This window comes from Emydura macquarii, unplaced genomic scaffold (genome assembly GCF_026122565.2).
Source record: "Emydura macquarii macquarii isolate MOO-44397 ecotype Brisbane River unplaced genomic scaffold, CSIRO-AGI_Emac_v2 contig_71, whole genome shotgun sequence".
NCBI classification, from domain to species: domain Eukaryota; kingdom Metazoa; phylum Chordata; order Testudines; family Chelidae; genus Emydura; species Emydura macquarii.
Genome location: NW_027130208.1, coordinates 8,029,817 through 8,057,136, shown reverse-complemented (window position 1 = coordinate 8,057,136; position 27,320 = coordinate 8,029,817). Strand labels below are relative to the sequence as shown.

The 27,320-nt window shown below is 45.9% G+C and overlaps 1 protein-coding gene across 4 annotated transcripts in view; it reads left to right on the top strand.

Annotated features, from left to right (window-relative positions):
• Window positions 1-27,320, top strand: part of FRMD4B (FERM domain containing 4B) — a 185,591-nt gene that overhangs the window by 50,073 nt on the left and 108,198 nt on the right. Inside the window, exon 1 of one of the 4 annotated variants that reach the window (XM_067542245.1) lies at window positions 20,597-20,758. The exons of the other annotated variants lie outside the window; for them this stretch is intronic. Within the exon in view, the coding sequence (XP_067398346.1) occupies window positions 20,597-20,758 (162 nt within the window). Of the gene's footprint in view, window positions 1-20,596; window positions 20,759-27,320 lie in introns of those variants that run through there. 4 annotated transcript variants of the gene reach the window in all.

Here is a 27,320-nt window from a genome sequence, read left to right as displayed (position 1 = left end):
CGCCTTGCTGATCTCCCGTCCCCCTGGCTGCAGCAGGGATACTGCACCCGTCCTATAACCCTGGACGCTCCACCTGGGTCCCTAGGCAGCAGCTCCGTTCTGCAGCCAGGGGGACAGGAGATCAGCAGGGACCCCAGCACCTATGGACCCAGGCGGAGAGCTGTGCCATGCTTCCCACTCCAGCCAGGCGGAGGGGAGCATGATCTCCCGTCCCCTTGGCTACAGCAAGGAGTCTGCACCCGTCTTTTAGCCACGTGGCCACGGGCTCCCCCTGGGTCCTTAGGTAGCGGCTCCCTTCTGCAGCCAGTGGAGGGGAGCAGTGGGCCACTTGGATGAAAGCCGCCGCGGGTTGGGAACCACTGCTGCTGACGGGCCCTTGAAGGCTGAGTGGAAGAAGTGGGATTTGAAGCAGGGGCTGCATGAGGAAAAGGCACCGATTTCAGATGAGGCCCCAGATAGGCAGCATTAGAAAGGACTTTGTGTGGAGTTGCCAATCCGCTGCTGGAAATGAAATGCATCCTCTGCAACCTCAGGTGGGGTATCTTCCCTCCCTGTCACTTCCGGTATCCTTAGCGTTCGCGTGAGTCAAGCCCCGATGAGATTTGGGAGTTGTATTGCCTTTAATTTTCATTGGAGTGCTTCTCTGAAGTGCTGTCTCCGCTGGGACATCAGGGACTGAACTGGGGACCCGACAGCTAAAAAGCAGGAGCTGTTTTGCCTTGAGTTGAAGAGCCAGTGCGCTGTCCGTGGGGCTGTCGCAGACTCAGCTCTGCAGATCAGCACAGCGGGCTACCTGTAACGCACTCACCAGTGGGCTACACTGCCTGCGTTCGCTCTGCTTCAGTAGCAACCAGTCACCCCCTCCATTCCAGACAGAGAAGTGGGGACCTGGAACGGGTTGGATGTTCGGGATTTCTTTCACACCTTGAATCTGTCCTTTAGAAGTAGAGTTTGTCATGTCACCAGCAGAGGGCACTATATGAATAGAATAGTTACTAGCTGGCCTCTTCCACTGTGGGAAGAAAGAGTAACACATTCAGCCCTTCCTTGCAGCAGGAGAGAGGAGAAATTTGGTCCATCTGCCGGCCCAGCTCACCTATGCAGTGACGCTCCCATCTGATTTCCTGCCAGCTGGCTGGTGTTCACTTGAAAAATATTGAAAGGAGAGAAGCTGGTGTTACATCGCAACCTCAGCCCCTCTCCCTTCTCAGGGGGTCTTAGGTACCTCCTCGCCATCCGAGGTCCTTCGGAATCCTGCAGACATATGGAAGTTGAAAACTAAAATTCATTAATTAACGTTTGCTCCTGTGCTGGATTTAGTCTTTAATTCACACAAGTCCCACCGAAATCTCAGTTTAAAAAATTAGACACGGGAAACTTTGACTTATTTCAGGGTGGTTGGTTGGTTTTGCTTTGTTTTTTTCCTCCCCTATGATTATAACGGAGACAATTTCTTAATGAAATACTGTTGGCAATCCTTGGAATATTTAGAGATGAAATTGCTGATCTAAATGTGCTCTGGCACGCAGAGCAAACAGCTGGGGAATGTGCCTCGCCTGCAATATTCCAATGGTATGAAGCATCATCAAGGGCTATTCATTAGAGCTGGCTTTCTGCGCACATGCCGTGTGTCTGAGAAGAGAGAATCTGTAACCCACACTTCACTAGGGCATTTCCCAAATGTGCAGGCGACAGACTCCTTGCTTGGGTGGCAGACATCATGCCGTCAGCTCCATGGTATACCGAAAAGAACATACAAGTAAATCCCTTCTGTCATCACTGTGAGTTTCCCATATTGAGAAACAGATGGTGCTTTTCTAGGATTGTACCTGGTGTAAGACTAATGCTTGATTTATTCAGATTGAAACGTGAATTGTATTCCAGGGACTGCTGTGTTCTCACTCGTCTTGGTTTTTGTTTTTAAAGTTGATTTACCAATGGACAGGATAAAGTTGAATTACGGTTAGCTAACTCCCCTCCTCCCACACACACAGAGGTTTAGGGAAGGCAGGACCAGCCACAATTTACTAGAAGAATGCCAAAATACATGGTGCCCTTAGCAATCCTCCAGTGCAAACCTAAATCACATTCATGGAGTTGTGCTGCATGAGCCTTATTCTGAAGGTGCTGGCTGCCTCCTGCAAGGTGCTGAGTATCCTTAAAGTCCCCGATGCTTCAGTGGATATTTAAGGTTGCTCAGCACCTTTCAGAAATGTAGCACAATGCAGGATCAGGAAGGCAGTCACAGCCACCGACATCCCATAGTGTACCTTGTTTTTTACTGGGGTCCTATTTCTTTTGTGCCACCGGCAAGACTTGAAAGGCAGGTAAGGAGGCTGTGAAGAAAGGTGAGGTAAAACAATGGTCCTCCATCTCTTGTCTAGCCTTAACTGGGGTCCCCGCCCGTGTATCAACATGGTATGTGCAGGGTAGAGTGGTCTTGATCCTGTTAGCAGCCCTTAAGTTGCAGACTCAAGGTGCGACAAGCCGCAGCAAGACAACATCTAGCAACCTATTCAAACCGCTAATTTGTGCATTGCATTGCAGGTAGTTTTACAGCATCAGGGTCTCACCCTATGACCACATGAAGGGCCTGATACAAGCACTTAGTTTGTTCCCAGACATCCTCTTCCTGCTCCAGATAGCTTCCCAGAGCTGGCCGTGCTCACATAATGCTGTCTCCTAGGGGGATGGGGCGAGCCCGTTATTCTTAGGCAGTCTTGGCCAGTGAAAATTGCACCCATTAAAACCAAATACTCTTTTGTTATAAACACAAACCGTGGATTGCAGTGACGTTAGAATAGCAGCTAGGTCGGTCCACACACCTCTTCTGTAGCCCGTTGGGTACAAAGAAATGATAGTTTTCTTTTTAAAAGCTCTTCAACCCCCTTCCAGCCATCCTCTTAAAAATCATTTGCCACCAGGGAGCAGTCAGTTACCAGTGTTGTTTTCCATTCTAAGTCTGTGTGTGTGGGGGGGGAATATATGGCACTGTGCGGTAATTGGTCGCAAATGCTGAACTTCTACTTGTATCCATTGTAACAGGAATAAAAAGCCACTCACTCACATGTGTCTAGACTGGCTGCCTGGTCCGTGGGGGAGGTTGTGGTGTTACAGAATGGTCCACAGTGGAGTTGGAGCTGCTGAAACTATGGGGAGCCGGAGCAGGAAAAGAGTCCCGTTCAGAATAATGTCTGTTCTCTCCATGTGGCTCTTCTCCCTGCCTCTGCCAATGGAGCTGCTTTTTGAGTCTGCAGCGAGGAAGTCCTGAAATGCCAAGCTAGCTCCAAGCCATGCCATCTGCGCTTCTCCCACATGCTCTGCTTCCTCTTTCCTGAGTCCTGATGAATCAGACGCCACTTTCCTCCTCGACAGCCTGTAAAGAGAAGGGCACAATTCTATGTCCGTGAATTTCCAACATCTGGCCCTGTGTTTCTGCTGCTGCCAGCTTGCCACGCCGGCGGTGGTGCTGCTGCAGTGACCCGGATCTCCGCTACAAACCCACACGTTGCCTCATCTCAGCGATTTACGGTGAAGGCCTGAGCCTTCTCCCACTCCAAAGTCAGTGGGAGTCTTGCCCGTGATTTCAGGGAGAGCAGAATTGGCCTCAAAATGCTGCATGAAGCCAGGCTCAGAGCAGCCTGGCAGCAGGGCTGGTGGAGTAGTGTCCAAAGGACACCAGCATGGGCTCAGGGACTTAAAAATAAAACAGCTTCTACCCCGCAGGAAGGGCAAGTGGTAGCTGGTGGAGATAACTGGAGAGGCCCGTGGCTGGCATTAATCAGCATTACTCCATGGCCTTCAGTGGGAGCAGACTCTCCATCCTTAGAGGTTTTCAAGGCCCGGCTTGACAAAGCCCTGGCTGGGATGATTTCATCTGGGTTGGTCCTGCTTTGAGCAGGGCTGGGACTAGATGACCACCTGAGGGCCCCGTCCAACCCTCGTCGTCTAGGATTCGATGAGGTCACTTTTGACCCTTTCTGCCCTCACCCTCCAAGTCTGCATCATCTTGTATCTGGGTTGTGGTCTCTGCCTCGGACGACCCGCCTCGGTCTTGTTCTGTCACACGCCCCTGGATCACTGCCCTTTGCTTTTCAGAGGGGCGAGGCCTCCGTTTCCTCTCTCCTTTACTGGGCTGACTCAGCTAATGGTGTCACAATGGACACGGGCAGTTGCGACTTCCCCCCTTTCCCTTTCTAACTTCCTTTCTCATTGTTTTGCGTTTCTGACACTTCCAAATGTCACTGTTCCCACTGGAGGGGACGGCTGATTAAAAACCACTGCTGGCGTCAATTCGTTCCCTGGATGCACCGGTTTTTCTTTTTAAAAGTTTGGACTTGAGTGCAACTAAGGGATTCCACTGGAGCAGCCCTTTCAGATGTGCACTCTAATTGCACTTGTTCGTAGCGGAGTAGAAAAGGTCTGTGATCTGATGTAGCATAGCCAGGGATTTCTGGAAATTGAGGGGCTGAGAGGAAGGGGCAGAGAACTAATCACTGAGGGGTCCCAGCTGTCAGTGAGGACTCTTGCATTCTCTTCCCAGATATGCCACGTACTTGTTTAGGGACTAGCCAAGTCACAGAGCATCTCTGAGTCTTAATGTCCCCATCTATAAGATGGTTATAAAAATTCTTCCCTGTGTCCAGGTCTGTTGTGAGGCTCAGTGAATTAATGTTTTTAAAATGCTTAGAGATCCCCTGATGGAATAATGCTGTTTAAGTGCAAAGTATTAATTACCGGCCGGCCACATGAGGCTGTTAATAACTGGCACTTGGAATTGCAGCCCCCTGGTGTGTCAGCGTGGAGGACGCTCGCACGGCAGCTGTCTGTGCTGGACAACTCCTCTGGATAAACAGAAGATGTTGCTCCCCCAGGGTGTCAATTTTGCTCCTTTCAGAAATGCTACATGTCAGGAAAAGAAAAGGAAACGTGGTATTAGGTCCGGATCGAAGACCCATTGAAATCAGTTATCTTTCCATTGACTCCAGTGGACTTTGGATCAGGCCCACAGTGTGTTAATTATTCCTTATCTCGGTTGTCTTCTGAGGATAAAAAAACAACCTTTAGAAGGCGACTTTGCTCCTTTCTCTGTTCTTGGTCACTGTGGCCTCACGCTTACCCTAGACCCTTCTCCTCCTGCAAAATATCCTGGTGCTTAAGTAGTCAGTAGCTTGCATGTTTTGAATGGCCCAGCTTCCACTTTAATTTTAACAGAGCCCTGTCAAATGGATGTGATCCCTCTGGATTACATGGTTGAAATACCTTGTGCTACCGGAGTCGTTTTCTCTTGCACAGTGAATCGCCTGAGATAATGCTGCTATTCGATTTCTAGATGTGTGCTGCACTTCAAAGCACTGTTTGTGCCAAAGCAAATCTGCTGCAATAAACAAAGCCTATCGACTCACCACCTTTCTGGATCCTAGATTGTCATTGGCTTTTTGGTGCGAAGACCGTCGAACACTCGTCGTACAAGTATTTTGCTAACAGAAAGGATAATGAATTGGGAATGGGTGATACCATTTTTAATCACCCTTGCTTGCAATCTTACCATGCGTCCCCGCTGTATATACAATATACCCACAAAGTGAATTGTTTGGTATAGCTGAGACTATTTTTGGGACTGGCAGCTTGCTAGAGCCGATGCCATAAATCGACCTCTCCCCTCTCCTTTTCGACTGTGCTGTGTTTGCCCCAACGTGTGTCCCTCCTATTGCAAAAGTTTTTTAGGGAAGTGCACAAGATTTTGAAGCTCACTTTTTATCCTATACGGGCATGTCACAAACACCGCTGATGTGATTGGGAAACTCCCGTTGACTGCAATGGGCATTGGATCAAGTCCCCAAGGAGAGCGATTTCATTGCACCACACTTTCGTTCGAACGTGAAAACATCTGTGATGAACGGGGCTTTAAACTACAGGCCACACCGGGCCAGAGGTGCTTAGAGGACACTTGCACAAAGCAAGTACAATGTCCTGGGAACCTGCCTGTGTGAGATCCTTTCCCAGGGTGCATTGTGTTCCCTTTCCCTGCCCCTTGAACAGATCCACCTCTGCTGACCATCGAGAAAGGAAACAGGGTCGTGACCTGGCTCCTCTTGTGGGGCATGTAGTTAAGTGTTTATATTATGGTAGCATCCAAAGGGCACATTTAGGATGGGAACCCCATTGCGCTGGGTGCTGTACAAACACAGCAAGAGATGATCCCTGCCCAGAAGGGCTCGCAGTCTAAAATTGTAGATGGAGGGTAGACAATGGGGGTAAAACATGCAAGCTCCATGAATCTGGTGAAGAGTTGGCTCAGCTTTGTTAGTCCCATGCATCTTCTTGTTCCACCCCTCCAAAAACTTCCTTAGCTGAATCCTGAAAGCTCTGGTGCCTGCCTCCTGTAACAGCTCGGACTGACTCTTCTTCCTCGGGGGGGCGGAGAAGTGGGGAAGGCAGACAGTTGGAGGGGTTTTCCCCAGAGCGGTGACTATTGGACGAGGGCTGGAGCTGCTTCTGATTCTGAGATGTGCTGCAACAGGGACCACAATTGCAATCCTGAGGGTTGGTTTCGCTGCTATGAAGTCTACGTAGTAGTAAGGGTTAAAGGGCTGGGCCTTAGCCATTTGAGAAGCACTATAAAGAACTGTGGTGTAAACCATACCTGCTCCGACCATTAATTCCCTTATTGGCTGACCTCTGTATCAGTACTTTCCAAAGTAGGGTAATTCCCGGCATGTCCAATCTGCATTTAAACTGCACTCCAGCTAACTGAGTGGAGTCCCATTTGTTCGATGCAGGTGGATAGCCAAATGCGGGGCGGCTCAGCCGATGTGAGCAGGCCAGCGTTGTACAATGGCTGTATGTGCTGTATCTGGGAATAAACCAGGCACCAACCTCTGTAATTCCTCTCTCTCGTGAGGATTTTGACTTTGGCTGCAGACCGGCACGCTGTGAATCGTTTCACCTGCTGCAGTCAGGCTGCGAAACGGCGTAAACGCCCCATTTGCAGCAATCGCTTGTGGTCTGGTAGCCATTCTTTGACACTGTCATTTTAAAAAGTGGAGGATTCATCATTTTCTTGGTGCCCCTCCCCCCCATAGTCCCCACCCGTGGGTGCTGCAGTTGCCAAAGACGCTCCAGTTTTACACGCTGCCCTGCCCGACTTTTGTTTCTGATTTCCTCCAGATGTTCGGGGGAGTGGCACTAAGTGCAAAATGATTTTGTGTCTTTCCAGCTGCCCTGGCCATTCCAGCTGGCAAGGTGCTGCCTCGGTGCAGCAACCACAGAAACATTCAGGGTGTTCTGCGGGCCCTGCTCCTCGAAAGAGGCAGCGGGCTGGGCAGAACCCGATCTCCCTCGCCATTCTCTTCTCCAGTGCAGAAGCAGACTCTGCCAGGGTGCAGTTAGAATCGTAATTAGAAACGGAAAAGACCCGTTGGAGCATCTAGGCTGTCTCCCTGCCAATTCAGGATTGCTCCCTGCAGCACATTGGGACAGGATCAAAGAAATGAGCGAGGGTAAAGGTTTGGTTTCTTTTTAGCCCTGAAGCAGGCAGATTTGCTGAACCGACTGCCGTTTCGAAGTGGGCTAGAGGGATTCTTTCTGTAGTGGTGTTGGGTGGGAGGAGATTAGCTTTTGCTAATGAAAGGGCGACGTATTCAGTAACCTTCTCCCAAGCTGTACAAAGATCGGTAAAGACCTTTTCTCGTGGAACACCTGTGTGGTAGCAGATGAACTCTGGCCTGAGTTTTATTTAGACTAATCATGCTTAGAATTTGGACAAGCGGACAGATTTTCAGAACACTTGCTGGGATGAAGTCAGAAGCTGCAGAGGATGCAGTGGATAAGAAAAAGAATTGTCCCAGCACTTGTAGCCTCTGTGTATTTTTTTTTGTTTTTTGCTAGGTGAAGGAAGTGTTTTATTAATTCATACTGCATGCTGTCATCCTACCCTGCTCTGTGATCTCATCAGTTAAGCAGTCCTCTGCACCAAATGGACTGCAGTGACAGCCACTATTCAATAGGTGGCAGTCTACCTTCTATGGTGAAAAGTTCCAGAGGGGTAGCCGTGTTGGTCTGTATAAATGTGTTAGTCTTTAAAGTGCTACAGGACTATCGTTTTTAATCTACCTTCCGAATCCGTGCTGAGCCAAGCCCTACCATGGAGTAGGGTGTTTTATACAGGCCACATTCTGCATTGTCTGTGAGACACACTCATTGGGTCAGATTCTCAGATGGTGTAAATCTAGGGCCGTTCGGGAAAATGACAAGGATCTCCCTTGAAAAATGTATAAAAATAAAAAATATTTTTGTTTGAAAATATTCCGATTTTTTTTTTTAATGGAACAAAAGTTCATTTTGGTTTGAAACAAAATCTGTTCAGTTTTTGGTTTTTCAAAAACTGACAAAAACTTTGGGGGTGCCTTACCACCACTTCCTTCTTACCCTTCCCTTCTCCCCACTACCCCCCCAGTGGAAAGAAAGAAAGCAAACAAACAAACAAGATTTTGACATAAAATTTTTGACCCGTTCCGTACGGTTCCACTGAAGTCACTGAAGCTGTTCCAGTTGACTCTAGCTGAGGATTTGGCAGATTGTTTTGAATAGTGTTATGCGGGGTATAGGTCTGGACAGAAATTAGCACATAAGTGCAACTCTGTTACTTCTTGGTAAATTTGGATTAGCTCCATTAACAGAGCATTACTGGCCCCTAGTGTGTAAATTGCACTGAAGCTGCAGGCATAGCTTTAAACCTATTGGTAGGTGGACTGAAAAAGTGACAGTGAGTTCATATGTCTGCAGTTATGGCTTGCGATCACTGCCACATACTGCAGATCACTAATAAATGTGAGATGGTTTTTTTCCTAATGTTTAGAGGCAAATACATGCACAAAAATTAGGTGTGTGTGTGCAAATGACCAGTTAGATCCCCAAGTTCAGTATGCTAATGAGCACACAATTTTGTGCGTGAATTTGTATACCTAAACTTTTGAAAATCAGGCCTTCTCTTACAAAATCCTAGCCTAGTTCATAGACGTGGGTGTTTAAACAGGGCCTGTTTGGGCATTTGGAGGTTTAAATCAATATGGAAGCATGTGGGTAAAATATTCAAAAGCGCCTAACTTTTGAAAATGCGGTGTAGGATTCGAAGTCACTTAGGCACTTTCGAAAATTCTGCTCTGTATGTGTGTGCGTGTATGCATCAGGACACTCAGTAGTACTAAATGGCGCGCACACTTCTTTTTTTGGAACAGATTCTTAGCCGATATATATTCATGTAGCTCCATTGACTTCAAATGGAGGCATAACAAATTACACCCGTTGAGGATTGCCCTGTGCCATTAGAAAGGCCAGTACCGTTTTATGTCAATTGAGTCAAGGTAACACACGATCTCACCCTCCGATGTTGCAACATTTAAAAATGGGATTAATCCTAAAATCAATCCAATTTCAGGGTACGAGCTCTAACCAGAATCTCAAGGCATAATAGAGCCTGCTTATCCCTACTTACAGTTGTATTTGACATAAGGAACATCCAGTTCAAACTACACTGCTCGATGAACACTGTACAGTGTTGTCAGCTCTCACCATCTCTTGAGTCTCTTCTGATTAATATTCATTCATAGATTCCAAGGCCAGAAGGGACCAGTGTGATTATATTATTATTCATTTAGATCATGTTTATTATTTGTATTCTGATAGCAGCTAGCAGCCATAGTCATGGGGCCAGGATCCCATTGTACCAACACAGGGAAGAAAGGTCCCTGCCCCAAAGAGATTGCACTCAAAATGGATGATCTTTTGGTCGAACTTGGCACGTAGGCTACCATTTTTCTGATAGATGGTCGCAAGTGTCTAAGAGGGGTTGCATAATGAAAATGAAGGACGCTGATAACTTTATTTCTCATTATCTTTGCTAAGCTAATGAGGGACCTGACTGTGGCAAAAGGATTTTTGAAAAGTTGCTTCCCTTTTGCGTTGGGGTTAATTGCATTAGCGCTTACAGCTCGACTTGTCGGGGGAGGCCAGAGGAGGGTTAGACATATGTGACTTAATTAACACAACGTGCAGATGTCCTCTTTCACCGATAATCCTGCGGTTCTTTCCCTGTTTGTCAAAAGTCATTTGAATCAATATTTTACAGGGCAAATTCTAAACGGGGTGTCTTTTAAAGTTGTGGGGTGCTGGCTCGCAAGGAGAGCTGGTCCTGGGAAAAATTCAAACGAACCATTGTTTAGTCGGCATTCACTGGTGGAGTGAAATGGGAACATTTGCAGACAGCCTGATTTTGCCAGAGTTCTGATGGAGCCCTGCCTGCCTTCTTGCCAGCCCAGACATGTGGTCTGTTTCAGGGTGGGGATCCAGGGCTTCCAGAATCTGTGGCGTCAGGGCAGCCTGCCAGACGGATTGCCTCGGCACCAGGACTCCATCCCCTTTCACAGAGAATTTTGAAATTTTGGGGCTTTGTTCTTAAGCTGAAGGAAACCAAAATTAAAAAAAAAATCAAAATCCTTCATGAAACAGAATTGCCTATCTTCACAAAGCCTGATCAGAACCTCGCGAAAGTCTTCTGTTTTCATACCGTCTGCATGGTGCACTTGCATTGTCTTCGTTATCAGTGTGGGTTTCTTTGTCTCTCTTCTGCTATGGAGAGAGCTATGCAGAGTGCTTTTAAATATCAGATCTACTCAGAAAGGGAAACCTGCTCCTTGAAATAACAAGGGCTGGTTTAAAATAGTGACTCTTAACCTTTCCAGACTGTTGTATCCCTTCCAGGAGTCTGATTGGTCTTGCGTATCCCCAAGTTTCACCTCACTTGAAAATTATTTGCTTACAAAATCAGAAATAAAAATACAAACCAGTTTCAGCACACTTAATGATAAATTGCTTACTTTCTCATTTTTACCATATAATTATAAAGTGAATCAATTGGAATATAAATATTGTACTTCTGTTTCAGTGTATAGTATATAGAGCAGTATAAAGTCATTGTCTGTATGAAATTTTAGTTTGTACTGACTTCATTAGTGCTTTTTATGTAGCCTGTTGTAAAACTAGGCAATATCTAGTTGAGTTTATGTATCCTCTGAAAGACTCTGTGTACCCCCAGGGATACGCATGCCCCTGCTTGAGAACCACTGGTTTAAAATACGGATGTTTAAAACCATTTTCTATCCACCAGTCTGCTACTTCAAATTATCAGGCTTGTGTATGTCTGTTTGATGGTTTAAATGAATCCTGTGTAAGCAAGGTCTGAGTGCGCCGCTCAGCCAACTGAAAGGGGGGGCACTTTATTTGCATGGGCTCTATATTTGCATGCATACAATTAGGTGCTCCGCATGATTGCACTGTATCTTCATAAGCGCACCTATGTGCTGAGCATGGGAAATGGTCAGTCTGGCTGGTATTGGGTTACAAAGCACTTTAACTGCAGGGGTAATGCAATGTTGCCCTCCTATGGTATGAACAAATGGCAGCAGAACTGTGGTTAGCCTGTTCTGATGAAAGAGTCACTCTCATCTAGACAGAACTCAACAGAGGTTGCCTACAGATGCTAGAGCACAGTTAAAGCAAGTAGGGAGGAGTGGGGGTTATCTTGCTGAAGCTGCAGTAGCTGTGTACGCTCAGGCACGGATTGACTATCTCCTTCCACTGTTAAAAGGTAGAACTAATGATTTCTCCTGGTGGCGTTTTGTTTTGTCAAAGAGCAGGGACTCTGCTCTGCTGGCAGCTGGATCTGTCTGTAGGGACAGAGCTGCTGTGTAGGCAGGGGGTTTCCCATGGACTCAGAGCTGAAATCACTAAAAGCTGAAATTCAGTAGAACTGAAGTTGCTGGGGAAACTGGGAAACCCAAGGGACTGACAGCTGTGGGGGGGAGGAGGGGCGGGCGGCAGGTGGCGGGAGCCAGCAGAAGGGGAGTGGCTGACCCCAACAACTGAGAGGTGGACATGCAACTATGATGGTCAGTGGGGCAGGGGAAAGCAAAAAAGGAGAGGCGAAGGACACGCCCCACGTACTCTGGCGTGGGGTGGATCCGGCTCATTGTGTTAATGAATTCTGTTTGCACTGTTTTCCCGAAGCAGTGCTGTGTTCCTTCCTTCCTTTTATTAGAAGGTTTACTTTCTGCACTCAGACTCTGTGCTTGCGAGAGGAGAAGTATGGCCTTTTGGGGACGCCCAGGGGATAGTGTGTGATTTCGCAGATGACTTGGTGCTGTATCCTTGACAGGGACCCCTGGGTATAGAACCCGGCCCTTTGCTGCTGCCAGCTCTGTTTGGCAGAAGGGTTACGCTTGTTAAGAAGATTCAGAGACCGAGAGCGATCAGAATTTAAGCCCTTTATTCAGGGGCAGGTATCAAGCAGGAAACTTAAGGATAAGATTTGCCAATATGTTTAATCTGTAATGATCTCCTGGGGCAGTGTTATCTTCACAAGGGGGAGGGCATATTGATACTCGTATTACTCAGTGCAGGTGGATTGTGTCTATTAATAGGCCATATTTTGGATTTAACACATGAGCTACTTTGCCGTAAGGACCCCCAATTTAATTTACCACTTAAGCTCTATACACAGGATACATCAGCATGGAAGAAAACCATGAAAACCCACTTAGGATCATCCCCTCCTATGGACTTAGCAGTTCTAACCCACAATATTTGTTTCCTTCTAATCTGTGTCTAACTGCATTCTTTAAACGGTTATTTCAATGTTCCTGTTGCTACCTGGAGTATTTTATAACACACGTTAACTTTATTTAAGGACATTTTCCTTAAATTCTTGTCATGCACAGTTATTCCTTAGCAAGAATCCAGGACCCTTGTTCAAATGACAGTAGATCAAATAAATGTGTAACGTCTATCATCTCTGTTCCCTTCAAAATTATGTGTACCTCTACAAAGTCCATTCTTGATATCTTTTTTTTTTTTCCCCCTATAGAATATAAATCTGGTTACTCTTTTGGGTATCATACAGGTTTCCTTCTGCTATATTTTCTGTGATATCCATTTTACAATGAGGGTATCAGAATTTTATGTAGAAAAGTATTTCAAAGGGACCCTATCTAGTCCTTCAGAGCCTTATCTAAAGCCAATAGAAGTAAAGAGAGAGATTTCCATTGATTTCAGTAGATACTGGATCAGGCCCCTACAAAACACCTCTGAATTACATTTAACTGTTCCCTTTGCATCCTAAACTTGATTCATTTTTTTCCATTGATGTTAAGTGCAGTGTTCAAGGTTCAGAGGCATTTTGCTTCTTATTCCCCAGTATAGTACTCTTTGATCCTTCTCTCATTCAGTAGTTTGTGGTAGAACAATGATATATTGGTTTTATACTCTTCACTGCCTTCATCAGTCTGCCCGGTCCATCTCTGACCTGATATTTTATAGACTTTCCTCCCCTTGAATATCTTTTGCTCTTCCTTGTTCATCCACACCAATGCTTGTTTCTTACCTTTAATGCAGGCAGGAAGGACAGGTCTGTGTTAAAGGCCCAGGAATAGGAATCAAGATACCTCGATCCTACACTCAGTTCTGCAACAGATTTCTTGTGTGACCTTGGCCAGTCACTTTGCTTTTCCCAGATTTAGTTCCCCCTTTTGCAAAGTGAGAACAATGACACGTCCCTACATCACAAGTGCATGGAGGCTTATTTTGATTGCAAAGCATTTTGAGCAAGTGCCATAGGGACGTGCAAAGAATTATTGACAGTAAAATTCACCATACAAGGCTAGATTGTGCCTTTGGAAACAGCCCTGAGCAAGAAATGCCCCTGCCCTGGGATGCTGTGTAACTCAGGCACACCTGTGGAGTCACAGTTCCCCTCATTGCTTCCAGGGGACAGTAACTTGCTGATGACCTATACCAGTATCTGATTATTGCTCCTACCCTGTGCTGACTCAGCGCTGACCAACAAGTAGCAGGATGGAGCCAAGACTCCACCTTTTTCCCCCATCCTCCCCAATCACTGCCTCCAGAGAGGAAGCAAGAGGATGAGTGAGACTTTTTTTTCTCTGATGTGTCTGGACCCAAGGTCTTAGGTACCCATTGTAAGAAGGGTATGAAAAGGTTTCCACTCCCCTGCATGGTCGTATAGGCAAAGTCAAACTCTAGCCCATGGCTTGGCAGGATTTTCTCCCTGCTTGGGAGAGCCCAAGAGCTGGGGGGATGAGGAGGGAGGGTTACCCTAGTTCTTGCGATCAGACCATTACCTTACTGAGTGTTTACTAAATCCAGCCAAAGAAGAGTAAATTAAAAAAAGGAGATCGTCAAATGGCAATGTACAAAGTGATTGGGAAGCATAAGGGGTAACTATGCCACGTATACACTCATCCAAATTTTTTTTTTTTTTTAAAAAGATACCACAGATGACAGATTAATTAATGTAAAAAAACTTTCTCACTATCTTAAATGGGAAAATTCTTGAATTTACATTCCTGGCCATCTGAAATTAAGTGATTAACGAAAACCAAAAAGGGCATTAAGACAACCGATCTGGATTAAAAATGTTTTAACTTTCAGTTGACTGGGATTTTTTTCCTCCTCTTCAAAACTACATTATTCTGCCATCTCTCAATAAGCATTTTCTTAAACTACAAAGCTGTGCTGGTGCTGGAACTTGAAAAGGATTGAAACTGTGTTTTCTTGTGTTATCTGTTTTAGAGTTAAACTCGGAGAGGAATAGACCATTATGCACCGAGGCCATGAAAGATTTTTCTGGCTGGTTCTTTTGTGAGGCAGTGTTACCTGAGGGAATGATGATTATCTGGATGCAGATTTTCTCTCTGCTACTTACTTGACTGGAAGCATCCTGCTGCAGATTTTTGCCATCACTGGGAAATGGAAACACACACTTCGCAACGTTGTATCTTCTGACTTTTAAGTTTACACCCTCTAACCACAAATAAAAGATAATGTTTCATGTTTGAGGAGGGGGCTCCCCTAGGTCGCAAAGTCTCTAAGGTAGCATTTCCCAAACGGTTGAAAGCTGCGCCGTCCCCTTACCCTTCACCAGCAGGAAGATGAAACCAATATTGCCTCTGCCACGTGCTCATCTTAATTTATACATCCTCCGTGCTTCTCCAGTGCACCACACTTTGGGAACGCTGATGTAGACCTTCCTCATTTGATCCTTCCTGCCTCCTTTTTCTTGCATGATGTGCATGTATGTTCAATTTAAAAAAGCCCCAAACCCTACCAAAACAAGCACATGCTGCTTCCCCTGCGGGGAGTATGACAGAACAAACACGTGATAGATGGGTAGTCACGTTGTGCTACTGGAAGGTGCTCGGATGGAATCTGTACAGAATAGACAAGACTAGAATGAGTGGGGAAATTCACTCTTCAGAGATACTGTTTCAGGCTCTCTGACAGCTCAGGGGTAGTCTCTGCACTGGTCACACTTCCTTCAGCTTGTGAAGATTTTTTTCACAGCCACGAATGATAGAGATGTACTTTTAAAATGAAAGCTGAGACCGTGAAGAACTATTGAAAAGGCTTTGCACTTCCCCTCTGAGCTGTCCTTTCCCAGGCCACCCCACATGTTGAAATACTGAGAGGAAAGGGCACGGGGCTGGAAGCCCAGAACTGGGTCTCACGTAAGGCATAGGTGGCCACCTATGGCAATGCATATTAAAGGAGTCCTTCCACTCCACCTCCCTTCCGTCTCTAGCTGGGAGCTGTGCTGGGGGTAGAGTCCCTTTAACAGTGCACCGATGATGGTGGCCAACTGATAGCAATTGCTCCGGCATGTCCTCACACCACAGAAGGTGGCAGGGGATGTCTGCTCCCTCTTAGGTGCCTGCCCCCTGACTACCCCAGCGCTGCTGCCTTCTTTCCGATGTCTCTTGTGGGGAGGGAGGCGGGGGAACCCAGGACAGCCAAAAGTCTAACGTCAGCCTGGCCCAGCCTGGAACTCCACTCCCGCCTGCAACTGGCCAGAGCAGCAAACATAAATACTAGTAAATGTAAATACTAGAACTGGCCTGGGCATTAACGGACTACCCTGTCTCCGGGGGCAGCCCCAGGTACCGCAGGTTTCCCCTGACTCTGAAGCACAGCTGTATATTTCCTCCACCCCATTTAAAGTAGGGACAATAACACCTGGAGCCAACGGCACCTTAAATCCTGTCTAGTTTAGATTTTTGCCTCTGATAAACCTTGTGATAAAGCCTCTCAGACCTTTTAGTGGCATTTAGCAGATCTCTGCTGTGCTTTGCCAATAACTTATTAATTTATGGCATTTAACGGACCTCTGCTGTGCTCTGCTAAGCATTCTTTTTTTTCCCTTCCCCTCTAATACTGCTCTCTGGAGTTCCTTTTATACCTGGTCCCTGTCTCCCCCTAAAACTTCCAGTTCCAATCCATAGGGCCCCCTAGTCCATAGGGGCCACCTTTTAGATTTAACCTACTTCTCCAGCGTGGTACTAAGTTACTTCTTCAGATTTAACCCATAAGCACTTCCAGTGCCATTTCCCTTAATGCTAGGTTGCAACTGTCACACTAAGGGGTCTTCTCATTACCTGCTCCAGACGAGCCGATCCAAGTCATGACACTGGTATGGTGGGGTAGCTTCTGAGACCTTATCCACTCAGTAGCCTCCAAGACCGTAGACTTTTAGAAGATTAGGGTTGGAAGGACCTCAGGAGGTATCTAGTCCAACCCCCTGCTCAAAGCAAGACCAACCCCAACTAAATCATCCCAGCCAGGGCTTTGTCAAGCCAGGCCTTAAAAACCTCGAAGGATGGAGATTCCACCTCTTCCCTAGGTAACCCATTCCAGTGCTTCACCACCCTCCTCATGAAAACATTTTTTCTAATATCCAACCTGGACCTCCCCCACTGCAACGTCAGACCATTTTGCTCCTAGTCCTTCTATCTGCCACCACTGAGAACAGCCTAGCTCCATCCTCCCTGGAACCCCCTTTCAGGTAGTTAAAGGCTGCTATCAAATCCCCCCTCATTCTTCTCTTCTGCAGACTAAACAAGTCTAGTTCCCTCAGCCTCTCCTCATAAGTCTTTTGCTCCAACCCCCTACTCGTTTTTGTTGCCCTCCTCTGGACTCTCTCCAATTTGTCCACATCCTTTCTTTAGGGGGGCTCCCCAAAACTGGACACAATACTCCAAATGTGGCCTCACCAGTGCCAAATAGAGGGGAATAATCACTTCCCTCCATTTGTTTATTCACTCGCTTCCCAAGTACTCAGCTTGTCACTGAGGTTTCTTTATTGGCATACAATTAAACGACACTTGAGCTGATCAGCTTATGCGGAGGGGGTCCGGACAGGGCATGCCACACATCTAGTTACCCAGAAACCCTCTTCCTTGATATACATTGACACGTCGCGTTGCATTTGCTACACACTGCATCCCGTGTTCTGGGATTGGCTTGGTTGTTTTGCAGGAACCAGTCCCTGCACAGCATGCTCTGTCCATGCACCAGCCATGTTCGACTTTACTCTATACCTCATCTTTACGCTCCCGACTTCTCTTGACCATTTTTACCTTGTAAACGGTTTCCTGGTTGTTCGCACTCTTCTCTTAGCTAGCTCAGACGTTCCTGCCTTTAGCTTACTGACCCATCTACTTCTCTTAGCGCAAAGGTTCCATTTTTAGCCTGCTGATCCAGTTATCTCCTTGATCTGGTCTTCCAAGAAAGGAAGCCTCCCCCATGTTGAATTACTCATGTCAAGCCAGGTCTGCACCTCATTGCACCCATTTTAAAGATGGCGGGGGGAGAACTAAGGCCAGGAAAGATCTAGGGTCTGATTTTTCAGAAGTGCTGCGCTCCCACCGTTCCGCTTGGCATCTCAGGGAGCTGCAGCGTCTCTAAAAATTGGGTCCGAAGTAACTCCCTCAAGAGACACGGTGATCTAGTGGGTCCGATAATGTCTGTGTGAGCTTCAGTGAGCCGCTTAACTTCTCTGAGCCTTGGTTTACCCATCAGTAACAAGGGGATAATTCCTTTTATAGGGTCCTTGTTCTGCTTCTACAAGAAGGCCATGTGGCTGTTTGGGAAGATACCACTGCTTCTGTTCCAAACACCCTAAAAAAGCTGTTGCATGACTCCATCAGGTAGAAATTTTTGCACAAAAAGGGCTGTTTGTTGTGTTCATGTGCTTAGTTACCAAAAATGCTGCATTAAATCAACATTTGCATCACAGCTCCTGCCGTGCGCCCCTTACTGGCCTCCCGTTAGGACTGATGTGAGGGAAATACAAGCCTCTGTGCTCTGGATCCCCAGTAGGTCTCAGGCTCTTGGAGCCTGAATCAAGTCCAGTCACTGTCCCAATCTCAAGGTCCCTAGACACACTCTCCGGGCCCAGACCTTCCCTCTGGCACCCCTACCCTCTGTTTTGGAACCTGGTGTCCTGTCACCCAAGCCCCACCTTATTCAATTCACACCCCATTTCAAAAAACACTTAGTAACACATCTATGTCAGCCCTTCCCTGAAGTGAGGGAATAATGTGGAGTCTCTGCCACGCACCAGGAGGTACCTGGGGTTTGACTCCACTTCTCAGATTAGGATTTTGCTGACACAGCCTCTCCATGTCAAGGTGACGGTGATGATCCATGTCTTTATCTTCTTGCTCATGCTGGCTTGGTTCCTCTCAGTCTGCAGCCTCTCGCTCCCAGTCTTCAAGTAGCTGGGTTTCCAGATGAAGCGTTTCCCTCCTGCTATATCCTCTTTTGGCCCACCCGTAGATCTGTCCCCAATCCCTGATGCAGTGATGCATTTGGTCTGGATGGTCCGTCCCTGACCTGCTTCTTTCCAGGGAGTTGACTCGAAGATTTCCCCCGCCCGCTGGACCCTCTGCCAATCAGCTGGCTGTTCTCTGCGAACCTAGACCACGGTTCCACTTCTGGCTGTCAGAATCCAGCAAGTCGACCGGCTGCGCCTTCGTCCATTCCTCAGTGTTGGGCTGCTCTTCTCTGAACATGTCAGCTGGCTTTTCTTCAGCAGTTCATAACTCAGTCTCCCCTCTCTCTCTTGATTATTTCTTCCCCCCAAAAACAGACTTTCCTCTATGCTTTTTCCCTTCAATAGTGCTTGCATTCAGTGTTGACAGTTCATACTGTCATATATCCCAGTACTGCCACCGTATAGATTCACAGTTGGTATGTGAAATGAATCGGTGAACATTTTCACTGGGGTCTTGCAACTATCCAGCGCCAAACTATTGCTAAAATAGGGAAGCGGCAGCTCTTCTATACACACCTTGTTTTGTTGATTCAGCTGTGCATTGCTCTGTCACTTCCCATTCATTGTGCTGCCCAAGAAAAGGGACCTTTCCAGAGTAGTTGTGTTTTTAGGGATTACAGCCAAAACCTACACGCTGACTGCTTTCTTCGGGTAAAGTAATGACGGGGATGGCACGTGGAACCCCCAGCAGCTTTTTTCCCCAAAAAGCTAGGAAAGATCATATCTCATGAGAATTTTTTTTTTTTTTTTAAATTAAACTCTCTGATTTCTTCCGTTTCGGAGCAGCTCCCTGTAACCTGTTAATAAGGAATAGTCTGCAAACAAAAGGTGTAATTCTCCAGCATCAACAGTTAAAACCTCAGCAGGTAGAACTGCTGCCTAATTTTATACTGAGTGTTGAGACAAACCCGTGATTCTCTTGTGGGCTATTATTTCAGCCTGTTTATTTGCTGTGGTCTGTTTGCGAAGGGCTCAGCTTCCAGGAGGCTGTTTTTCCTGATGTCACGAGCGCTGCATTAATAGGATTATGCTCACTGAATAGTAGATCAAAATGATGTCTCTTTCGGAGGCTGACAGTCCATTCAGCATTTTAAGGTGCAATAACCAAGCAGGAGGCAGACGGTAATGTGAAATGTGTTGTCCAGAGGAATGCACTCCTCATGTTGTTTGTGGGTTCCGAGAGCCACGCTAAAAGAGGCATTATTATATTTATTGCAGCGAGAAGTCCTCTGATGTGATTTTCCATGTGTTACTTCTGAAGGTGTTTAGAACAGGACTTCTAACATGTTGTTTGATCAACAGATAAGCCAGAAGGAACCAGTGCTGTTCCCTTTCAGGCAGATAATGAGGTGATGGAGGGGGGAGAGGGAGAGAAAGAGAGAGAGAGAGAGTGTGTGTGTGTGTGTGTGTGTGTGTGTGTGTGTGTGTGTGTGTGTACATGCTGTGCAATAGGTGTGTGTGTAGTGCCTGCTGAGTATCAAAATGTGGAGGAGAGTATTACTCAGGACTACTTCTAGTTCTTTTCCTGGACTATATAAATGGGGTGGTTGTCAGGGCACATGGAAAAGGGGTTAAAATGTAATTAGAATACATAGTGGTAGCAACAAAAGCTTAACAGAGATTTATATAAGCTGTTAAGAAGTACAAGGCTGCTGTGTGAGCTTCTGGTTGGGGTGAGCCAATGCAGCCGTTGGCTGGACTTCAAGCAACACCCAGGGCATGCCTCGGTGTCTGCCCAGGAAGCACAGTGAAAGAGGAGTTTGTTTTAAGATTTGACCTTGGCTTCTCACAACACCCCTACCCTTTGCACGCTGTATAAAATGAAGCTGCTCTAACAGCAGGCGTTTAAATGAGGACACAGTGTGAGGCAGGAAGCGAGGTTTCTGAAAAGGGATTCTGAAAGGGTAGATCATGGCTTCGGTGTTCATGTGCGGAGTGGAAGATTTGCTTTTCACCGGCAGCCGGTTTGTGTGGAACTTGACAGTATCGACTTTAAGAAGGTGGTATACAGAAAGAGTGAGAGCTTGCCATCAGGTGATGAGAACATGGTGTGGTCTCAGAGAAGTTTATCAGGTAAACCCCTGGCTATCTTTGTTTCATTTAAAAAATCCTAGAGTATTGTCTAGCAGGCGCTTACTAATTCCTAGAAGTGGCATGCGTGTAGATAACGTGATGAAAGAGTAATTTAATAAGACAGCATGTTTGTAGTGGTTAACAGCATCACACTAGCGTTGTGCTGTCAGCCTCCCTTCTGTTTAAAAGAACTAGTTACATTTGAAATCCGCAAGTCTGAGGTGTCGTTAAATATTTCAGTTCAAATGATTCAAGCAGCACTGTGTGTCTGTGTTGTAAATTCACTGTTGGAGAGGTGGTTGCTGTGTAAAATGCAGCTTGCAGCCTGATTGTTAAAAAATGCTTTTTGAGATCGACTGTCCTTTCTATCATAGCCTTTCAAGAGACTGGTTAGTTGCTCTCAGTCTCTTATACTTGAATCTAATCGGTTTAAGTCGATTCATAGCCTGCATTTGCATAAGAATGTCCAAGATAAAAAAGGAGAAACTGTAGCTTATTTTTTATTTGCATTTCCTGAATAGTTATTAAGGAAAGTTCCATCATCATCATATCATATTACCATAATACTTTGCATCATGAAATGGTTGTTATCCGAGGGTGACCAAAATTAGTCCTGAAATAACTGTACTTTGAAGTATGCTTTTAGCAGATACTTTCCTTGCTACTCCATTTACACCTGTCTTGCAGACAAAAATGCAGAAACATATTTGCAAGTATTGTGTTATCCAGTTGCAGTTTGGAGCTAGTTCTTGTTTGCATTCCCCCCCCCGATTGTAAGGCACTGATTTTGTCTGATCACACCATAGGCATAAACATTTATTACAATGATTTTCCTCCCCTATACGTTGTGTTCTAGCAAATGACGCAGTGGGTAGGAATCCTGTTTGCCAAAATATCGCTATGTAACCTCCATCTGAAAGCCACATAAAGTGGAAATCTGCCACTGACTATGAAATCTGTTTGAATTATTGAACTCTCAGTTATGCCCACAAACGGGAGCATTGCTCTAAAATAAAGCCAGGTCTTCTGAGTGTTAGAACATCACCTGGCCACATTGCATAAAACTCCTTTTATGACATATGCCCTGCAAAATGACACTTGTATGGCCATATAGATGTACCTCATGTCCTTGAATTCCATTCCAATGAAGGGTGGCAACCGAACTGCCTTGACTCCTCAGGGTGCATTGAAAGGTATATGGGGCCCAGACCTACATTCTTGGTTTTTACTTCATCCTTATGAAGACAAAATGCTACTCCTTAAGAATAGCAAAATTCCCACTTAGAGCAATTTTGCCTGAGTACAGACTACATTACTCAGGGAGGTGGTGTCCCTACACCAACAGAAAAACTTTCTGTGATGGCATAGCCATGTCAATATAGGCTCTGCAGTGTAGACAGTCTGAGCAAGGACTTGATCTGTGTATTTTACGAAAGGGGCTTTAAAAGTTTTATTTGAAAACTTTTAGACGCCAAGGATAAAGCAGGTCAAAAACTGCTGAGTGTTACAGTTGGTGTTGAGGGTTTAATCTGCTTATATCTTAAATAGTCTAACCCTCTGATCCTACCATCACATGATTCTCTTTCTACCAAGAAGGCACATGGGTGTCCTTTCAAAGAAACCTTCGCCAACACATCCTTGGTGTGCGCTCTGCCTCTACTCGCATCCTACTACTGTAGAGCCAGCTGTACCTTTGCCCCCGCCCTAGAGTACCAGTGAAAGCTGTGGTCCCAGCAGCGGTAGATAGAGCAGCATGCCTCAAAAGGGACTATGCGTGCTTGGGAAAAACGTAACATCTGCTCCCTGGGCCGCTGCCCAGCAGTTGTGGGAGGGGCCTGGCCACGCCCCTTTGGGGAAAGGACAGCCAATGGACATGTGGGCAGGCCAAACAGCTTAGCGCATCAGGGAATGCTTGCTCTGGACATTGGCCTTATGGGTGTACCCAGCCGCCCTCTGGTTACGTAAATCAAGTTTCAACCCTCTGGTTTTTAAACTGGGTTGCATCCTAATCATTCAGGCTGTCGCTATTAATGTAGGAAATGGTTGAATGGCTACAGTGAACATTTCCTTCCTTGGGGTTGTATGAATGATGCTGCACAATCTGTTGCTTTAGGTTCTGGTTCTTCTCCCATTGAAGTCATCGGCAACCCTCCCATTGATCCAGTGGGAGCAGGACTGAGCCCGTAACTATGAAACGCCACGGGTGTGAGTTTGGACGTCAGAGATTTACAAGAGGATCTCGTTAAAAACATTGTTTGATTGGGGGTGGGGCGGTTCTTTTGAACCATGGAAGCATGGAATGATTAATTGGATACCTAAGCTCCCAAGGACTTGGAGAACATGACACTGCATGTATAGTTGAAGGGCCTGATTCAGCACTGTTTTACTCTGAGTTTACCATGGTGTAACTCCATTGAGGGTGGAGCATGCTGGCAAGAAGCTTGAGAAACTCAGGCCCCTATGTCCTATTATACCTCGTCCTGTATGTGATCAGGTCTCTCAGAGAGAAAGGATGGTCCAGTGGTTAGGGCACTGGGACTTGGGAGGGCTGGGTTCGTGTTCCTTTGCGGCCCCAGACTCTATCTGATGGCAACAAGTCACTTAGCCACTCAGTGCCTCAGTTTCCCTATATGTAAAATGGGGATAACAGCGCCTCCCTTACTCTCAGAGGCTCTGGGAGGATAAATACATAAAAAAAAAATGGTGAAGGACTCTGTAATGGAGGCCCAGGAAAGTAGCTCTGGCAGGTGAATGACGTAAAGGTGCATTTCTTCCTCATCCTTCTACTAGTGAGTGAAACTGAACATTTAATGCAGATGAAAAAGGATTTTAATTGCATGGAACTGGTCACAGCCTTCTGGACTTCATCTGTGTCCATAGTCCAGGGCTGTAATAAGGCCATATACAAAGGATTTGGCAATAGTCACTTCTTCATAAGAACACAGAAGGTGCAATTTGTTCATTGCCATGGAACATTTTATCCTATATCTCAATTTCCAGGAGATGCCTGGTTTAACTAGCTAACAGCTGTGGTGGTGGTCTCAGAGTAAATACGGTTTAAGACGAGGTGGATGATATTAGAGCTGCCCTTTACCTATGAAGAGTTTAGAGGCGATTGGATTTATCTGCCTCAATACTTTGGGTGCAATTACTAACCTGGGGCCAGTAACCTCTGTTTTTCAAGTGCGTAAAACACCATTAGCTTTTCCATCACTATAAATCCCTGTGGTAACGGGAGGGCCAGGAGGGTTTTGTTTCCTGGGCTGGTACATTTTCATGACCGGCTTGTAAGGCTGAGTTGAAGGATGGATGAGGTGCCATGAGTGTTCAGCCGTGAGCCCAACCGCCATGTTTAATCTAACAAGAGAGTTGACTTCCTCTGTCGGGTGGGGAAATAAATACCTTAGAACTTCTACACTGGGGGCTCTCGCCTCCACCGTTCAACTTGTCAGGTGTGAGGATTGTCACATGGACAGAGCCTTTGTGCAGAAAGCGGCAGAATCCCCTCTCCTTGTGGAAGGGTCTTACCTTGTGTAGCAGCTACTTTATTTTTTTTTAACCTTCTCGGTCAGCCGCCTGGAGGCCTCTGTCTTTGGTGGTGGCACCACAGAAATTTGCCTCCGAAACCTGACTGACTGACTGTGCAGTGGTACCCACACAACGAGGCACCTGCCCGCAGGGACTTGCTCACCTTGGACCCTGACGCAGAACTGGCAGTCATTCTTTCACACACACAATCCCCATTGGAGGAGCTTGGGGAGGGCCTGGAACTGTCTCCATCCCAGGAGCTCTGCAATCACCTGAGCCTTCCCTACAGAGCAAGGATGTTTGTTTGCTCAGCTCTATTCATTTGGAGGAATTCCTGTGAACTAAGCAGGGGACCCGATGTCCTATTTCCCTCTTAAATAACTTCCGAACCCTGGATAAAAGAAGAAAATGTACTGTACATGAATTTCTTCAGTCACAGGGAACTGAATCTGTACGCCAAGGAATCTAGTCTTACATACAGCATAGAGCATCCAGGAGTCTGTCCTAGGAAACATCATTGAAAGATGCAAAGTACTGATGACGAGGTGACACAGATACTCTTTGCAATTGCTCCAAGCCAATAAGAGCGAATGCCAGTACGGATTGGACAAAATCCCAAATAAAAAATGCAGCTTAGAAGTCTCCAAGCAGGTACCCATTTGGTTTGGGGAGGGAGGGAACGGGGACACGACATCTTTGCAGTAATATCTATAGTTCTCTGGGCCGGCAGCGGGGCTACTGGGAAATGTTAATGGAGACCCTCTGAGACTAATGAGCAATGTTGGACACATGAACCTGCTGTACGAACACGTATCCCACAAAGTGGTTGTCATATTACTGGCCTGATTATCTCTGGGACCCCGAACTATGTTGCACTTGTGCATCCCAGAGCATTCTCTTCCCACATTAGCACCTGCACTTCCGACGATAGAATTTTCATGCTCTGGGCCCATTTGGGAAAACCGAGGATGTGAGGACAAGTGAGTTTTGTAAGCTAAAACTCTACTGACCGTGTGCTCTGCTGTTAGTGTTGGAAGAGAGCACGTGCAGGCGTGTGTACCAAGTGTGCATCAGAAGAGACCATTAGAGGCCCAAGGAAAAAAATCATGCAATAAAATACAAGGCACTATTATAAATCTATGACTGACATAAAAACAGTAGGGAAGAGGCACCTCTGAAACTAGCTGTATAACTGAACAATTTATGTCTGTCAAAGGCTAATGTACATATGCTGAACTCATGTAGTTTACAGACAAAGCTCATTTTAACCTCAGGAAGGTTGTTTTCTCAAGGTCAGGCGAAGAAATTGCTGATGAAGCACAGTGCAGAAGATTGGCGCTCCACACCTAATTTGGGGTGGAGGCATGAGAGAGGAAATGGACAATTTCTTCTTCCTATGGTGCAAAGCTAGTTCGCTTGGACAGCTATAACGACTCGTTTCCTGTACTACCGCACCCGATCGTTTATTTTTCTTACAAAAGTTGACCAAAAATGTGAGAGACTAGTTTTGCCTTTTCAAGGTCATATAAGAAAAGAGAATCTGTTCAATAGGCACAATCCTGAGAAGTGCGGCATGCTCAAGGGAGTAGGAGTTTAAGGATGTCCAGCACTCGAGAGAAAGCTCTCAACACCTTACAGGATACAGCCCACGGGCCAGTGCTTTGCTCATATGAGTCTTCAGAATACCTAGCTCCAGCCTGATAGGCCATGGCTTTCAAAAGTCATCCCTGGGTTGTGTCTCCATAATTGGGTGCCCAACATACGCCACCTTTAAAGCATCCTGGTTTTCAAAAAGTACTGAGCACCCGCCCCTTGGAAGTGTCTCGAGATGAGCACCCAGAATCGTGAGTCACTTTTGAAAACCTTTGCTGTGGTTATAAGCCAGTTTGGCTTTTTGCAGTTGGCGCAAAGGGATTTGAACCAGTGCACTTATGTCTTTCAGAAATACTTTGTGTGTTTACGTCTTGGGCTTTCCTACTGGTGTACTGTGTCTGAATGTTCTCTTTTTAAACGGCTTTTCTGTTCAATCAACAGCTGAAAGCAAGTTTTAAACCATTTTAACACTTTCTGAAGCTTTGAGAACACACCAGTTCAGAGTTAAATTTAATATTTACACATTCAGCTCTCCAAGAACAACTTTCCAGATATCTCTGCCAGACCTATTTCCATTTGAACTCATGATATAACATTTTCTGTTTGAAAGAGTTTGTTCAAATGAAATACGTTTTTGTATTGCCCCTTCCTCCCCCCCCCCCCCCCTTAGCAGACAAACTTCATAACCAGACTATGAACTTCAGCTAATTTCCTTCTAGATGTCACAGTGCCAGTTTCAAAACAGTGGCCTCTATTCACTAATCATTTATATTAGCTGTATTTTTTTTTCACTCTGACGTGGTTCACTAATACACTAACATTTCAAATGTAGCTGGTGTTAGTTTTCAAAAATAAACTCTTGTAGAGGCGTCCAATGGGGAATCGCCTGTGTTTCATTTCCACAGATATTTCAATCTTCTCTGGAAGGTCTGGGTAATTCCCTTTCACAGGGTGAGGGGTTTTGCATAAATGGAATTTAGGGCAATTTTTAGCCCTTTGTGTTTCTCCGTTTTGTTTGTCCTTTTGAGTTTCTATCGTCTTTCCGTTTGCCTGTGTTGTTGTCATTCTTCCTTCAGTAAAGATCAAAGGGATGGGGGTGCTTAAAATAACATTGCAGTATATTTATCTCCTAGTTTTACTGTCCCTAAAAATCAGGGCATCACTCTTAAGACAACTGAATCATAATTAGTCATTAGTAATTCTAGTACATTTTCAGTGACTGCAGAGGATAATGTTATCAGCACTGGGATATATTAGCTTAATTTAGCGTTCCACGTGCACATTCATTCTCCCTCTCTCTGTAGATTACTGTTTATTTAGATTTGTACAAATGCTTTTTTAAAAAAAAAACCTAACATAAATAGACAAGACAAATAATATCTAAATGTATAGCAGTGTAATCAATTATAAGTCAACATCAGCAAAGCCAGGCAATGTAAAA